Below are 16,526 nucleotides of genomic sequence, written 5' to 3' on the forward strand. Positions count from 1 at the left end.
ACATGAAGTGCACTTTATCAGCCTGGCTAGTGCACAACTGGTCACACGTTTGCTGCGTCTCCGATCAGATACTTCAGTCAGCCGCTTGCATGTAAAACACAGTTTAACGCATGGCATCGTGCATGAATTCTGACAGGACAGAGTTGTCCCAAATTATTGCAAGATTGTCGCCTACCAATATGTCTTCGCCTTGAAAGTACCAGACCATGCAGACGACGTGTCCTTACTCCACTATTTGTTTCTTGACTACTACCACTAAGTGCTGGTGGTTTCACCAAGATGGCCGCCATCAAGTGCAATTAGTGTATAGTTCTACACTCTACTTTTAACCCCTTTGAGGAACTGACTGTGCACTTCATGTCCTACTTCTCAGTGTAACTGCACTTTTGCTCTCAAAACATCAAGTGTGAGTGTGGTGCTCATGTTTAACGTTTCTGAGACAAAAGATTCAGCATTGATGTCAAATAATTTCTGTTTGTGAATATCTGAGAACTTTCAATTGCCCCAAAGAGTGAGATATATGATTTATCATCATATGATAGTGAGCATACGTTTGAAGTTATAATAAACAATGAAAAAGGGAAATTAAGTACAACCACACAATTATTATGGCTAGTATTTATCCACAGATGTATATTTATGCAACACAACTGTACTTAGTATTCATGGATGAGTTAACACGTTTTAAAGATGCTCTGAAATGCAAAAAATCCAACAAGCCTTCATTATTTACAAAAACACACATTTTGTATATTTCTGATTAGAATTCTGACTCTTCTTGTGTTCTCTTAATTTTACTGATCTGTGTTCAGCCTCTGATTTGGTACTGTTTGTTTTTTTTATTGCCAATTTGATAATGTATTGGTCAGAGTTTGTTTAACCAATAAAGATAATATAGATATTTAAAAAAAAGCCCTTTCTGTGTCATGTGTCGTTTGTGTTGTGTCTGGGAATCCTCCTGTGTCCCGATCCCATGTCCCTGATCAGCAATGGTGATTGGAAAAGAGCTGGCGATAGAACTACCAACCTTGGTGGACAACCCTGAGCCACATGCTCCCTAAGTCTATTGTGTACTCTAAGGCCTTAGATTGCAAATAGATTTTTAAACTTGTCAGCTCCTACTAGTTGAAGATTGGATAATTACTTGAAAACATACAGTATGTCATATAATGGAGCCTACCATAAAGAAAATATCTAATATATTAAAAACTATAAATAACGAGACTGCCATGGGTTTACGCAGGGCATATTTAAACCTGCACACTCATAATCTTTAAATGTTTTCTCATATGAATTATGTCACAAGTTCCATTCTGTAATTACTGTTTATGACGAGAGCACGTGCATTAAAGCTGACATTTTCACAGTGTTAAGTAATTGTTCCCTCGGGTACAGCAGGATATTGGCCTGTCATTCAACCTGAAGTGTGAAACATTCACTCTGAGTTGTCATTACTCTGCCGCACCCATATATCACATGAAAAGATAAATATGTAACCTGTTACATACCCATCCATCATCTCACTCTCTCCACGCTTTTTACCCTCCTTAATCAGTGGGGGAGACATCCTGCTGTCACTTCTCCTCGGATCACCTATAGAGTGAGACTCCAGATGTGAGATCAAAACCATCCGCCAAGAGATGTCATCAGTGTCTGAGCAATAACCTTAAACCTAAAGTTGACCTTATAGATCAAAAACGTAGTCAATCTTCCACATAGACGTCTGCTCATGCATTATCAAATCCACAAATGACAAAATGTCCATTACAATAGCCTGTTTTTTTATGTCTTTAAATCTTAATCAATAGCCATGTCTCTATAAATCACTTTGCATTCCTTTGTTTTCAGTGTTTTATGGATGTAAATTTAATGTCTTTTTAATCTCTTCTTAATAGGGCTGGGCATCACCACTGATTCCTGAGGTCTCAATTCGTTTCCATTTGATTTTTTGCTTTGATTCAATATTGATTCTGTCTGGGACATTTCTGTTACAATACCAATTTTTGCAACAGTGTAGGGTCACCAACGTAAACACACACATAGATGGTCTCCTCTTGGTCAGACTACAAACATCACTTTTGAAAAAAAAATATTGAAGCATTTTAATTGTCTTTCTATTTTATATAATAATAAATAACTCCATCAGTGTAGGGTCGCCAAAATCACTTCACACTCACCCTCTTGGTCAGATTACAATCCTCACTTTGGAAAAATACTTGTTTTCAATCTTTTGAAGAGTTTTTATTATGAATAATAATTAAATAACTCCACCCCCTTGTGTTTAAAGTGCGATTTGTGATTTTTTTACCTTACCGGAGATGAGAGAAGTGACACTACTTAAATGTTGTTGTCATTCTTATATAAACACTAAGGTGACTTATGAGAAACCCCAGCCTTAAATTTAGGCTTAAAACATGGTGTAAATGATCTTGTCTCAAGTCGAATATGAATGTCGGGGCTTGCTGACACTTGGATGACACCACAAGAGCAGTATGGAGACATGTTGTGTTTTTTCTGTTGTGTTATTACGTTTGAAGTCAAGGTCACCATCAACTTCAATTGAATTCTAAACACGTTTACCCCTGAGACTCCAGAAGTGTTTTGTGGAATTAAACACTTCACCCACCCCTCCATCGGCATAGTGGGGAGTACATAATGAGTGGATTATCATTTTTCTGGGAACTTTCCCTTTGAGCCTTATTGTATAACTCTGCCTCTGTAAAGCACATTTCAATGCCTTGGTCTGAATGGTGCTTTATATTTAAAGTTATCAATCAGTCATTCCTTGGCTGAGGCAGAGAGCTGTGCATTCAGAGTCCTCAATACCATGTCCAAACAGAAATTAGTCATACTTACTGCTTGTCTTTCACATTTTCTAAATTCATCTAGAGGTCCCCCTGGTGGTACAAATAATTTAGCAGCCGTCAATTGTAGCGGTGCACAAACTCCAGGCTCTATGTTGAAATCAACATCAGTCGACCTGTGCCTCAGTTGTGTGGCAGACTCTCTGTGTGCAGGCCGAGCCCTCTCCTTCTCCAGAGATGACCTCGGAAACAATACAGGAGCGTGGCAAGTGGGACAGCAAGACAGAGTTCATCCTCTCTACGGTCGGAGCCATTATTGGACTTGGAAATGTGTGGAGATTTCCCTACTTGTGTTATAAGAATGGTGGTGGTGAGTACTTCTGTTTGTTATTCTCTCAAGTTATAACTCCCCACCAAGTTTCAGATCCGATATGCAAACCTCATACAAATCATTCATTATTACCCTTGTATACTAGAGAAACATGTGGTATTGTTATTAGACAAATTCGATTGTTATTTGTTTTGAATCACTTGTTAGGTCTTGACATTTTTACTACAGTTATATTTAAATACCTGAAATCACTGTGCACTAAGGAAAACAACTCTAGTAACTTGAAAACATAATTTTAAAAGTCAGAAATTGTCGATTACAAAACTGTACACACTTTTTTTTAAATCTCAGTATTATACAAACTCCCTCCCCTCCTTTCCGTCTGTGTTTCCCTCTGCTTCACATCTGACGGTTAAGCATGTGACAGGTTATGAAAGGCTATGAAAATAATGTGTGGCCGTGTTTGCACAAAAAGCTGAATCGCATTCTTCACTGAATCCCTTCATATTTTATTTAATTATAAAACACGGCTCTCCTGTGATGAGTCAGTCGATCAAAGAAGCAGTACTCCACTTTACTAATGTACTTTTAAACAAGGTGGTGAATAGGTTTAATGCATTACACTGAAGCTATAAACCTTTTTCAGTGTCATAATGATTTTTTTTAAACTGTGGTTCTAGTCCATCACTTACGTGTTGACTCTACAGACCATAAAGTAAGAAGGTCAAGAGGTGACCATCAAATAATAGTCCATTCCTTAATTTCCCTTTAGAAACATACCAGCTATGTTATTTTAAAACTATTTTACTTGATGTCAAATCACATTATCGTAACAATTCTCAATACTGACCCATTAATCTCTGTCAGACTTTGTTTTTTGTATAAACACAACATTGCTACACCTCTCCATTTATGTTGGACACATTTCTCATCTATGTTGTAAATATTGTTCTTTTGTGGAAGTGCTCCATGTGGCAGCTATTGCACTTCTGATCATCCTGGGAGTGGGGTCCTTTACATGTGGCTTTCTCTCAAGTTTCTACATTTTTTTCCCCCTGTTAAAATTTTTTTGGGGGGAATTCTTCCTTACTGTAGCTGAGGGTAAAGGACCTTGTTGATCCCTACACTCTAAAAAACGATCCATGGGGTTAGTAAATCGCCCTTAAAATAAAGACCTTTTTTAGCTTATAAAATTATGTTTGTTACATGAACATTTTGTGTAACACATTTCTGTGTTCACCCAACCAGTAGAAATATTTTGGTAACAAGCCCAAATTTGCCCGGGCATGTTCCACTGCAGTTGCCTCAATTACAAGAAGAGAAAGTGGTAAGAGAAACGGGAGTCCTAATATTTGAATATCATTAGGGTAAGTAACAATCTTTGTCTTGTCTTATTCACAATTACTAACTGCAACAGCAAAGAGTGAAAGATATCATTGTTTTACGTGGCACTTAAGTTAAATTACGAAGCAAATTTAGAAATGATCAGAAGTGCAATAGCTGCCTTCTTAGCTAGCTAACATTATTGGTGTCTCTTTTTGTTGCTTTGTTTTGTTTTGTTGAGGTAGCCGAATTACATTAAGTGGCACTGAACTTGTGTAGCGTTAGTTTTGCCACCGCAAAGGTAAGAGAATGAGTGTTTTACTGCATTTTATGTTAAAACTGACACTGGTGTGGACATATAGTCATGTTAACGTGGAGAATAATCCAAAGGCCTATGGAAAAATCCCATTGGCTCTTTGAGGTAGAACAAGGATGATGCTAACATCCCCGAAGCCTACAAAAAAATGTTATCCACTCTGTGGATGAGCAGTTACAAAATGTTTTTTCTCATTGTTTTTTTTCATTTACATTTACATTTTTCATTTAGCTGACGCTTTTATCCAAAGCGACTTACAATAAATGCATTCAACCATGAGGGTACAAACCCAGAACAACGAGAATCAAGAAAGTACAATTTCTTAAAAAACACCAAACTACAAAGTGCTATACGTAAGTGCCATTTAAGTGCTACTAAATTATTAGTTTAAACTTGTATTCAAGGTATAGTCGGAAGAGGTATGTTTTAAGCTTGCGCGGAAGATGTGTAAACTTTCTGCTGTCCGGATGTTGATGGGGAGCTCATTCCACCATTTAGGACCCAGGACAGTAAACAGTCGTGATTTTGTAGCAACGAGCCGATTGGCCCAAGCAGAGCGGAGTGAACGGGCTTGGGTGTAACGATTGACCTTGTCCTGGATGTAGACTGGACCTGATCGGTTCGCAGCACGGTACGCAAGTACTTATGTTTTGAAACGGATGCGGGCGGCCACTGGTAACCAGTGAAGGGAGCGGAGGAGCGGAGTAGTGGGAGTGAATTTAGGTTAAAAACCAGTGGAGCTGCTGCATTCTGAATGAGCTGCAGAGGTGGGATGGCAGCAGCAGGTAGACCTGCAGGAGGGAGGTACAGTAGTCTAGGTGTGAGATGACCAGGGCCTGGACCAGAACCTGTGCTGCCTTGTGACTGAGAAGGGTGTGTGTCTCCTGATGTTGTGCAGCATGAATCTACAGGAACATGTTGTTGCAGTAATGTTGGCAGTGAGGGAGAGTTGACTGTTCACTGGATGATTCACTGGAAAGAATGAGAGAGGTCACTATCCGTTGCATGGTGGTGTATTTTAGAGAAAAGGAGGAGGACCTCTTCAAAGAGCACTTGGTAAGAAACAATGATGTTCAAACTGTTCACTGTACTTTGTGTTGCTCTTGTTTTTGAATATGATGACTTAATACACCATATATTTTCTGACCTATTCATGCCAGAATGGTGAACTGCAGGCTACTGGTGAGGTGATGAAGATTGTCGTCACCAGAGGTGCCCTAATATCTGACACAGCCAGTGCAAGGATAGTGATCAAGAGAACACAAGTCCTGGAAGACCTATATGTACCAAGAGCCTGTGCCTTGCTAATGGGGACGGGATATACGCAATACACCTCAGCTATCCAAAAAAACTGATCAAAACATTTGAGGTATTTAAAAGATATTCCTTGGACTAGATGGTCTGAAGGCGAGCAAGAAGGAAATGTCTCTTAAAAAATGAACTGCTGTCCTAAAAAACGTTTCAAGTATTGTAGGATATATCTTGGCATGTATATTTTGTATACATGCCAAGATGCCAAGACAGATGTTGACATAATTGTTCGTGGTTAGAATAAATTGTTTGAACAGTGTTTACAATAAAGAGTCTGACCATATTAAACTGGAATTGTTATTTGTTGTTCTTACTTAAGCTACGTGAGTTAAAATAAAGAAGTTAGAGTAACTTAAATGCAATAATTTGAAAGCTTAATATCAACAACTTTTGAGTAAACATTAAGTTGATTCAACTTAATTAAGCATTTAGAGCTCAAAGCAAATCATGTTGGATGTACTTAAGTAATAGTATGACCATAAAAGACTCGCAACATCTACTCAATAACTGAAGGTGTTGAAACTACTTAAAAAGATCCATGCAAAGTTTTACCTTCATTTTTTTTAGTTGAACCAGTGAATTATTTTTTAGAGTGTATGGGACAGATTGTGATTTGTGAATAGGGGACTATACTAATCAAATTTGATTGATTGACATTGTTTCAGGTAAATTTGTGAGCAGCATCAGCAAAAGGCTAATTTATTCTTATTTTATGCTGCCTTTATGTCCAAAAGGTTTCAAACTATGTAACATCACTGCCCACATACTTCCATGCATCCGTTATGTTGGCAGGTCATGATCTGGTTGTGAGTGTCTGACATCATGGTGATGATGGAGCAGGTTGTCGAAATGAATCTCAGAGGCCACGTTGGAAATGGCAGTAGTGCAAATTACCAACGAGTGAAGTCTCTTCACAAAAGGTTCTGCCATTATTGAAATTTATTAAGTTGTTAAGATTGAAAAATTAAATTAAAAAAAATAAAACATAAATAATAAACTTAATTTGGCTGTCTCTCTGCTATGCATCTGAGCAAATATAGAATGATGTTATTTAGAATTTTTTTCTTTAATTCAATCTAAAAACCTTTATCCTAAACAATCGGAGCATCTTAGCCTTTGCTCTTTTTTTTTAGCAAATATAGGATGGTTGAATAACATTTTTTACTTTTCTTTTTTAAATCAAACAAACCTGTACAAAATTAAATGTGGCCCTCTTCTTTTAGCCAGTTTTAACATGTTCTGAAAGTCCAGCTGACCGTTTCTTTTGCACAATACAGCAGTGTGGAGCCAGTTCACACCTACACACACACACCATGATCAAAGTAAAATCCACCCATTTAAACCAGGATCAGAAACCATTCTGTTTGTAATAATGATAAAACACATGTGCTTTATTTACACTTGCAGGTGCATTCTTTATTCCTTACATCCTGTTCCTTGTGACGTGTGGCATTCCCCTGTTTGTCCTGGAGACAGCACTGGGTCAGTACACCAGTCAGGGAGGACTCATGTGCTGGAGGAAGCTCTGCCCCTTGTTTGAAGGTAAGGTGCTGTACACCTGCAAGGACTGCTATCTAATAACTGTATCAAGTCAAGGAAGAAATACTGAGGAAACATTATGTTCTCTTTATTTTGTTTTATTTTTGCTTCCAGGCATTGGATACGCCAGCCAAATTATCCTTTTCTATGGATGTATCAGCTACATGGTGATCTTGGCCTGGGCTTTCTTCTACCTTTTCTCCTCATTCTCTGGAGAGTTGCCTTGGGCCACTTGTAACAACACATGGAACACAGGTGAACTACTGTAATTATTTATCCCGAGGTTAACCCTTTAATGTCTTACTAATAATCGAAAGTGCTACTTCGAGCCTCCTATTTAGCATTTGTAGCATAGGCAGTATATAGAAAATTCTTTAAACCATAGATGTAATAATTAGGGCTGGGCAACGATTAAAAGTTTTAATCGGATTAATCGCATGATTTCCCTGATTAATCACGATTAATCGCATTTGTATACGCAAAATCCAATAATGAATTAAAAAGGAGTGTATAGCGCAATTTTATTTTCAATGTTCTGCCATATGAACGAAAGTGCCATAACATTTGTTGTGCAAACACTTTTAACATCAGCATTTAATACAGTTGCAGTTAAATAAAATATTCAGTGTAAATCTCAACTTAACAATGTTATCAAAGCAAATACAAAGTTAAAGCTCAATGCCACTGCCAGGGCATTAATGTTATCCTCTTCGTTATGAAAAATCTATACTCCTCCCTGCGTCTAATGTAGTCTGCCGAGGCCTCGCTCCGCTCGCTGTTTCGTTGAGTGATTTGCTGATATCAACTGTGTGTTTTGGATTCAGGTGATATTTTAGACTGGAAGTACTCCGGTGATAAGAAAATTCACCTTGGCAGTGGCTACAAATAACTTTGGTTCTGTCGACTCAGCCGTCTGGAAGGACTTTAAAATGAAAATGGCCATGTAAAAGCTCCGTAGCCTTATCCATGGTTGTTTATCCGCCAATTATTTTCTTTTTTCCGGTTCCGCAGCAGTCAGCAACAGACTTTCACAAAATAAAAGCCTGACTTTCACAATAAAACAATAAATAATCAAACCTGAGTTAAATGCGAGATAAAATAATTAATCGAGTTAACTCATCACTTGAGTTAACTCGTAATTAACTAGTTAACTTGCCCAGCCCTAGTAATAATATAAAATGTTTTCATGGGAAGTTGTAATTGCTTAAATAATGTACATTAATAAACACTTGTCCTTATATCTGCCTACAGCTACATTGCAGTGTGTTATAAACCATTTATTAATTGTTTGCATACTGGTTAAAGTTAAGTGCTATAGTAAAAGTATATAATGTCTGCCTAAAATCTTAACGTATGAATTTTTCATGGAGGATTAATCTACTGATTTGTCATTTGATCATTGATTTTGGGTTTTAACTGTGTTTAGATTTGATATATTCCAGATGCTTGTGTGGTATTAAACGACTATAAGACCACTGCTAACTGGACCTCAGCACTGAATATGTCATCGTCTGTTCTGGAGTTTTGGCAGTAAGTGATCATTTATATGAAATTAACCTTAATAGAAATAAGTTGATTGTCAATGGAAAACAAGAAATTGTGCTTTTGGAAAGAATGGATGTTTTCAAATCAATAATGAAGACATAATAGAGTCTGAATCTTAAAACTGCAGCTTTGTACTATAAGGAAAACAGAGCTTCTCTGTAATTATGCCTTATACTTGGTCAGACACATTTAGACATTATATGACACAATCTTCTTTGATCAGATCCTCATTAGCTTCCAATACAGTGGTTTCCAATCTTCCTGGGGTCTGCGCAGAGATACAAACATAGACTGACACCCTGTAAACAACGTACTGGATAACTTAAACAATGCATGTAAAGAGGCTATCAACAGAACAGAACAAATCTTGATCATTTTCCAAATACACATCATATACATCACATACACAAATCTTTATTCTCCTTATCCCGCAGGATTCTTGAATTTGTTTGTGACAGCAAAGTTGTGAGCGTTTCAAGCTAAGATTCGTCACGATCTGCCCTCCTAGTGACTTTTCCGAACACAACCAGAGTCCAGTCTCAAAGTTTGCTGTATTGGTATTCCAGAATCCGGTGAACCTGTTGCACAGAGCGGCTCTGAGACAACAGACTGGCCCAGAGTGAAAGACAGTGGGACATTTATACAGTGGGGAGAGAGGGTGATTATGCAAATTGTAGCCTTTATCAAAATGTATAGACATTGGGATTAACATTCACAAAGCTTTACAAGCAAAAGGCAGGAAGGGGTTTCAGGATAAGGGGCACTGTGATGAGGTTGTTAGCAAGAAGGGGGGAAGGGAAGAATAGTGGCACAGTGTTCATGAAAACAGAGGGGGTGCATTCTCCCACACCAATCCTGTGTATTTTCTTTCTCTGAACTATTTTCATTATTTCTCTGGTGGTCATTTAACTTCTTGTCTTAGTCTGGATTTCTCTGTGGTTATCTCCCCTCTATGGTGTGTTGAACCTTGGTCCCATAATCCATCCTCCCTTGTGGATTTATAGCCTCTGTGCTCCCAGTGCTCTTTGTCAGTTCGCCTGCTCAGCTCCCAGTGTTACCTCACGTTGATGTTCTGTTCCTTGTGTTTTCGTCCTCACGTGCACCTCACTGACTTCTGAAGTTGGCTTCTCTGTCTGCGTTTGTCTGTCTGCCAGCGTCCTTAAGCCTGTAAGCTTCTTTATTTCCCAATAAATTATCTTCACTTCCTGTACCTGCATGCCTTCATCTTGTGTCTGTGTTTGCGTCCTAACAAATCTAAATGATACAGCCTGTGAGCAGTGCTCAGGAACATTGGTCAAGTTGTGGTTCATGCATTATGACCTGGCAGGAATTTGCTACTGAGATGCTGTTTTTTCCTCAGATGGTAATCTGTGGAGGTGTGTAGTCCAAATTGCATGCATTGTTTAAATTGCATCAGATATTTATATAAATATGATCAAACATTCCGAGGGTGGCAGGTGAATATTCACCCAAATAGCCTGCACCACCATCGTTTTGCTATCTAGCTGGTGTATGGACAGTGCAAAATCCCTAAATATACTTTATACAGATACCAAAGGAAGTACAACTATGTATACGTACTTCAGCAAATACGTGTAGGACTGGAATAGTTTTCATCCATTTTATTTCTCAGGCTTCATATGCTCAAATGAGCCATGGCCCAAGGTTAATGGATTTACGAGTAAAAAAAGAAGAAGCTTAAAACAACTGAAGACCTTTGGGTCACTCCGGTCTTTTGTCACACATACATTTTCGTTATTCTCTGTATTTTTCAGTGTGTTTTGAGCACATTTTTTTATTTCAGCTACTACATTAACCACCTCAAAATGTCCCTACGTTAAAGACTTGTGAGCGTTCACGTAATCAAGATGACTGTTTGGTTATCCGGTTGTGATTAAAATGTGTATTGGAAATCTAAACCCATATCCATTCAATCTTGCTTTAATGCCACTTTCACACTTTTTGTCATAAAAAAATAGAGTATTTCATTGGCTGCATTGATACAATACTGTATATTATCAGCATATTATTGTTTGTATAGTTAAGAATACATCTATAGTGGGGCAGGTTTGTTTGCATCATTTTGTCCACTTCGCTTCAGATTATACATTTGATGCTGTTTTCTGTTGTCTAAACACGAGACTGAGGGATGTGTTGAGTATGTTTTGTTCCTGCACATTAACTGGTTCATGTTTATTAACCATGCACTGATCCTTTCAGACGACGGGTGTTAAGTATATCCACCGGCATCGAGGCCCTGGGAAATATACGCTGGGACCTTGCTTTGTGCCTTCTGCTGGCCTGGATCATCTGCTACTTCTGTGTCTGGAAAGGAGTGAGGTCCACAGGAAAGGTAACAACAACGACAAGCTTCCTTCAGAAAGTATTCCTTTTGTGTCAAAGACCTTCATAAATTTCCTTATTTTTTGTCGATTTTTCTTATTTTTACTTTGGTGACTTATAGAGAAGCATTCTCAATAAGCTGAAATTGAAAAATTTGATACATGCTCTGATCTTGAAAACAGCGTATATAGAGGTCATAAAGGGCTTTTGTAGATTATTAGAAACATATGTTCGCTCCATTATTTGTTCTGTCACATCTGTTTCCCTTTTGGTCTCTACAGCAGCAGATGTTTACTCATTGAATTATGTGGTATTACAATTATGTTTATGCAATCAACCAAAGTCTTCAATTTGCAGGGCAACCCGTTAATGTCACCAAGTTGAACAACATGTGTTAAGTGGAATTGTTGGACAGGTGAAACCAGCTGCAAACACAGACGTGGAGGTATTTATTGCCAGGGTGCAGTCTAGGGCAGGAGTGATGGGGTAAAGGAAACAGGTTCAGACGGTTATCCAGAGTGCAGGGACCGGAGCCAGAACAGAAGGAGTGGGAGCAGATGCTATGATCAGTCAGCGTGAGGCTTGATGACAGATGAGTGAGGCTCTGCACCTGCAGACGACCCCACACACAGGGAGAACAAGTCAGGGAGTGCTAACTGTGTCCACAAATAAATTGTCCAAAATGCTGAAACATTATTTTGTGAAATTCTTCAACTTTCTTCTGAAGTCACATACCTTTACTTACATGGAGTTTCACAGTTTCATCTTAAGGTTCAAGCAAAGGCGCAATGTGGCTGAATGCAATTGTTAAATCTGCACTGCTACAGTCGTTCAGGAGATAATGTACAACAATCCATTATAAATGAAGCATTGTGCCACATCAGAGAAGCCCCCAGCCTACAAACCGTAATCCTCATAAAAGAGGGAACAGACTTGTAAGGTATCCCAGCAAACCCCAGCAAAAATCACATCAAGATTTTCGGTAAAATGAAAAAATTATAATTTCTTATAATTGGTGACAACCTCAATATCTGTCAAAATAATCATGATATGATTTGAATCCAAGCCTGAACTACTACTGCTTTGGCTTCAGGGAATCCACCATCATGTTGCAACAGGGTTGGCAAAACAGGCAAATGCCTGGGGCCCAATTTGAGAAAAAAGCGTATGTCGGTCCATGGGAATGAGATTTAAGTGAGAACTAAAATAGAATAGACAGTTATACGACAACTTTGCCAAGAGTTTTTTTTTTTTTTTTTTTTTTTACAGTTTTGCATATTTTTGTTCGCTTGAAGACAAGAATGTCAAGGGCAGGTCCCTTTTGCCTCGGGCCCCCAAAGTCCCTCATAACTTTCAGAAAAGTCGTTACAGTTTAACTTCAACCTACTATAAGTTAATGTTCGGTCAGGTAGATATTTACCAGGATTCATAATAAATAATCAAACGCTATTTAAAAAACACCACAGGACTAGAAATTATTGTTTTTTTAAACATCCTGGTGGAATGGAATACCACCACCACTTTGCAGGATCACACCTACCATCAACTCTACCTCTCAATGTGGCTCATATTCTATTGTGGGTCATTTGTAGCAACGTTTGTTTCTGTTCAAATGCAGGCTACCTACTTCACAGCCACATTTCCCTTCGTCATGTTAGTGTTGCTGTTTCTCAGAGGAGTTACGCTTCCTGGAGCCCTCCACGGCATCAAGTACTACCTGCACCCCAATCCCGCACGGCTCGCCGACCCTCAGGTATCCTCATCATCTCCGACTGCGCTCTAACTTTCACTGGGTTATTGTGACAGTTAAAATATATTTTTTCCGCAGGTTTGGATGGATGCTGGAACACAAATATTTTATTCCTATGCTATATGTTTGGGATGTCTGACTACGTTTGGGAGCTACAACAAGTACAACAACAACTGCTACAGGTGAGTGCTTCATAAGATCATTAGCATCCAAATGGTTTGCAGCTAAATCAATGTGATATTGCAAATACAGGACTTGACTATAAACTGGTATGTGGCATCACTCTGCTAAACGCAGTTAATGTGATTCCTTACAGAAGACAGCTTATGTGAAATATTGATTTCAATGTCAACCTCAGTAATCTGTATTATCTGTAAATTGGCTTTGATGCATTTTCATTTTGTTTGGATTTAAAGGTGTAAGTCAGCTTGCCTATACTGATGCTGCAGTGTTTGTGATTTGTGATTTGCAGAGATTCCTTCTATCTTTGCTTGTTGAACAGTGGCACCAGCTTTATTTCTGGCTTTGCCATCTTCTCAATTCTGGGCTACATGTCACAAAAACAGGGCGTCGACATCTCAACAGTTGCTGAGTCAGGTACGAATGTGAATCTACAGGAAAGCGGTTAAACTCTCACACAATAGGATGTTGTGACAACATTTTTACTCACTATTTCCTTATCGATTTTAATTATAAAAATGTGAGGACAACTGGATTGTTGTCATTACTGGTAAATATTAAAAGTTTACACACATCTAATTGTTTTATTTTATCTGTACATTCTGTCACATATTGGCTCTGACACTCTTTATGGAATTTAAGCCTTCCTGGCATTGTCCTTCTTAGGTTAAAGGACCAAGTCAACACTCGATCAGACAACACTGATCTTCTCAGCAATGGTTTCTCTCCACAGGCCCCGGCCTTGTCTTCATAGTGTACCCACAGGCTGTGACCCTCCTGCCGTGGCCTCAGGTCTGGTCTGTGTGCTTCTTCACCATGATTGTCTTGTTGGGAATAGACGGTCAGGTCAGCAGTCTTCCTTATATGTTACTTATAAAAAGTTAAAAAAAATTGGGGAGGGAGGGAAACTTCTCTACACTTAACTTTCTGTCCCTTTCCAGTTTGCTGGGCTCGAGAGCATCATGACCTCTGTGGCAGACATCTACCCTTCCCAAATCCGGAGAGGATACCGCAGAGAGCTTCTTCTGATTCTCATCAGTGTTGTGTGTTACGTGTTAGGTCTCTTATTGGTGACAGAGGTGAGTCCATTCAGGTCAGGTCAGGTGGAGTTCATCATGTGAGAGTGCTTCTTTATGTGCAGTATGATAAATTAAAGGGATAGTTCACCCAAAAATGAAAATTCACCCGTTATTGAGCCACAACTTTGCCGATGGACAAAACACTTCTGGAGTTTCAGGGGTAAACAGCGTTGCAGCCAAATCCAATATAATTAAAGTAATTAGTGACAATATACAGCATGTAAAAGTCAATGAGTGCTAACTTCTGTTCAAGCTTTTTTACTTATCGCAAAATAAATGTTTATTGTTATTTGGACCAATCCGTGGCCTGTTTGAATTGTAGGGGGGAGCATACATCCTGCAGATCTTTGACCACTACGTGTGCAGTGGTCCCACTCTGCTGCTGATGGCAATATTCCAGTCAGTCATCATTGGGTGGATTTATGGTGAGAAACAGCTTTCAACCGTGCAGTAGTCTTTGGGTTTTGGTTTAGTGATAAACACTCAGCTCATAAAGATCACACACCCGACAACCAATATCATAGGAGAATATTTTGGAAAAACATGTTGTTTTGTCATGATAAAATAATTTAAAGCTATAATTTGCATTATATTTCTATGAAAAAATATGGAATTTGTTTGGACAGCACAAGCTAGACGCTTGTTAGTATTAGTTTAAGCCAGTAGTGGTCTCTAAGGTATAATTTTTAATGAAGGCAACTTTTGCTGATGGAATGAATTCTTTTAGAATAAAAATCCATGATACAGTAATTTATGTAGGATTACTGTACAACTGGTAATTAATTGACTTTTTTTTTCAAATTTGCCAATTTACCAGTTCATCAAACACCAGTTTCTTTTCGGTAGAATAAAATATTACCACTAGAAGAACTAAGCACTCTTTCACATATATAAAAGTAGGAGTACCACAGTAAGAGGTAAAAGTAAAAACACTGTATTTATAATTATACTTAAGCAAAAGTACAAAAGCAGGAGCATCAAAATATACTTTAAGAATTACAAACAGTTAGCTATGTACAGTAATGTATGTTATAATCTTACTGGATTATTCTTATTGCATTAATCTGTATTGGATGTTATGTGTTTGACTCGTAGGTGCTGAACGCTTCAGTAACAACATTGAGGACATGATCGGGTACAAACCTCTGTCCCTGTTCAAGTTCAGCTGGATGTACGTGACCCCTCTCGTTTGCAGTGTAAGTGTCGTTAACATGTAACAATGTAACATGCAACATGTAATTTTCTATTTTTATCCCTCAATGTAAAATATTCCTTTTAACACTTCACAGGGAACACTTGTATTTCTGGTCCTGAGATACACCCCGCTGAGGTTCAACAACTCGTATGTGTATCCATGGTGGGCTTACTGGATCGGCTGGTTCCTGTCCTTATCGTCTCTTGTAATGATTCCAGTCGTCATGATCTGCAAACTGGCCAGAGGAAAAGGGACTCTGTGGGAGGTCAGTGCTGTTGACATTTTTTTTTCAAGGATTTAAATCTATAAACTCAAGTGGAACCTGTGTTTCCTGTGTATTCTGTGCTGCTGCCTGTGCTTTTCTTTAACAGTATGAATACATTTCTGCAGCGTATCAAGACGAGCTGCCGGCCTGCAGACGACCTTCCAGTGATGACAAAGGAAATGACAAACATAACTTCTACGCCATTTGATTTCAATGGTGGAAGAAAGAGCGATAATTAGTGGAATGTCACTTTGACAGCAATTTCTTTTTTCTTTACTTTTTTTCTTTTGAGGAATTTACGGCACATTGTTTACTACATTAGAATGATTAGAACTTGTTAGAGCTATTTTTATCTAGTTTGTATGGCTCCTTCTGATTTTGGGATTTTAGATAATTTGTATTATTTAGACAAGTTTTGTTGGTATTTTCCTTCTTTAATCATTTGTTTTGTTCTGTTATTTTCTTGGTCGTGGTGAACTGGTATTTTATATATTCTTTTTTGGTTTACATTGGAAAACGGGAACTTGAGGTCATGTATAGGACCA

The 16,526-nt window shown here is 38.3% G+C and overlaps 1 protein-coding gene across 1 annotated transcript; it reads left to right on the top strand.

Moving 5' to 3' along the window:
- Positions 1 to 3,041: 3,041 nt before the first annotated feature.
- LOC132999473 (sodium- and chloride-dependent GABA transporter 2-like) lies at positions 3,042 to 16,220 on the top strand. Its single transcript, XM_061069155.1, has 14 exons — positions 3,042 to 3,174; positions 7,493 to 7,627; positions 7,739 to 7,879; positions 9,067 to 9,154; positions 11,390 to 11,522; positions 13,131 to 13,265; positions 13,341 to 13,444; positions 13,735 to 13,859; positions 14,176 to 14,288; positions 14,384 to 14,521; positions 14,844 to 14,946; positions 15,617 to 15,717; positions 15,811 to 15,981; positions 16,107 to 16,220. The coding sequence occupies exons 1-14, from the start codon at positions 3,042 to 3,044 to the stop codon at positions 16,218 to 16,220; spliced, it is 1,734 nt and encodes a 577-aa protein (XP_060925138.1).
- Positions 16,221 to 16,526: the final 306 nt, after the last annotated feature.

Source organism: Limanda limanda, chromosome 4, assembly GCF_963576545.1.
Source record: "Limanda limanda chromosome 4, fLimLim1.1, whole genome shotgun sequence".
Taxonomy (NCBI): Eukaryota; Metazoa; Chordata; class Actinopteri; order Pleuronectiformes; family Pleuronectidae; genus Limanda; species Limanda limanda.

What these genes read in the sequence shown, in the direction of transcription:
- LOC132999473 (XM_061069155.1), top strand. Translation starts at nt 3,042, where the DNA reads ATGACCTCGGAAACAATACAGGAGCGTGGCAAGTGGGACAGCAAGACA. An exon ending in TCTGTTCTGGAGTTTTGGCA is followed by an intron (nt 9,155 to 11,389) that starts GTAAGTGATCAT and finishes TGATCCTTTCAG; the next exon opens with ACGACGGGTGTTAAGTATAT. An exon ending in CATCATTGGGTGGATTTATG is followed by an intron (nt 14,947 to 15,616) that starts GTGAGAAACAGC and finishes TTTGACTCGTAG; the next exon opens with GTGCTGAACGCTTCAGTAAC.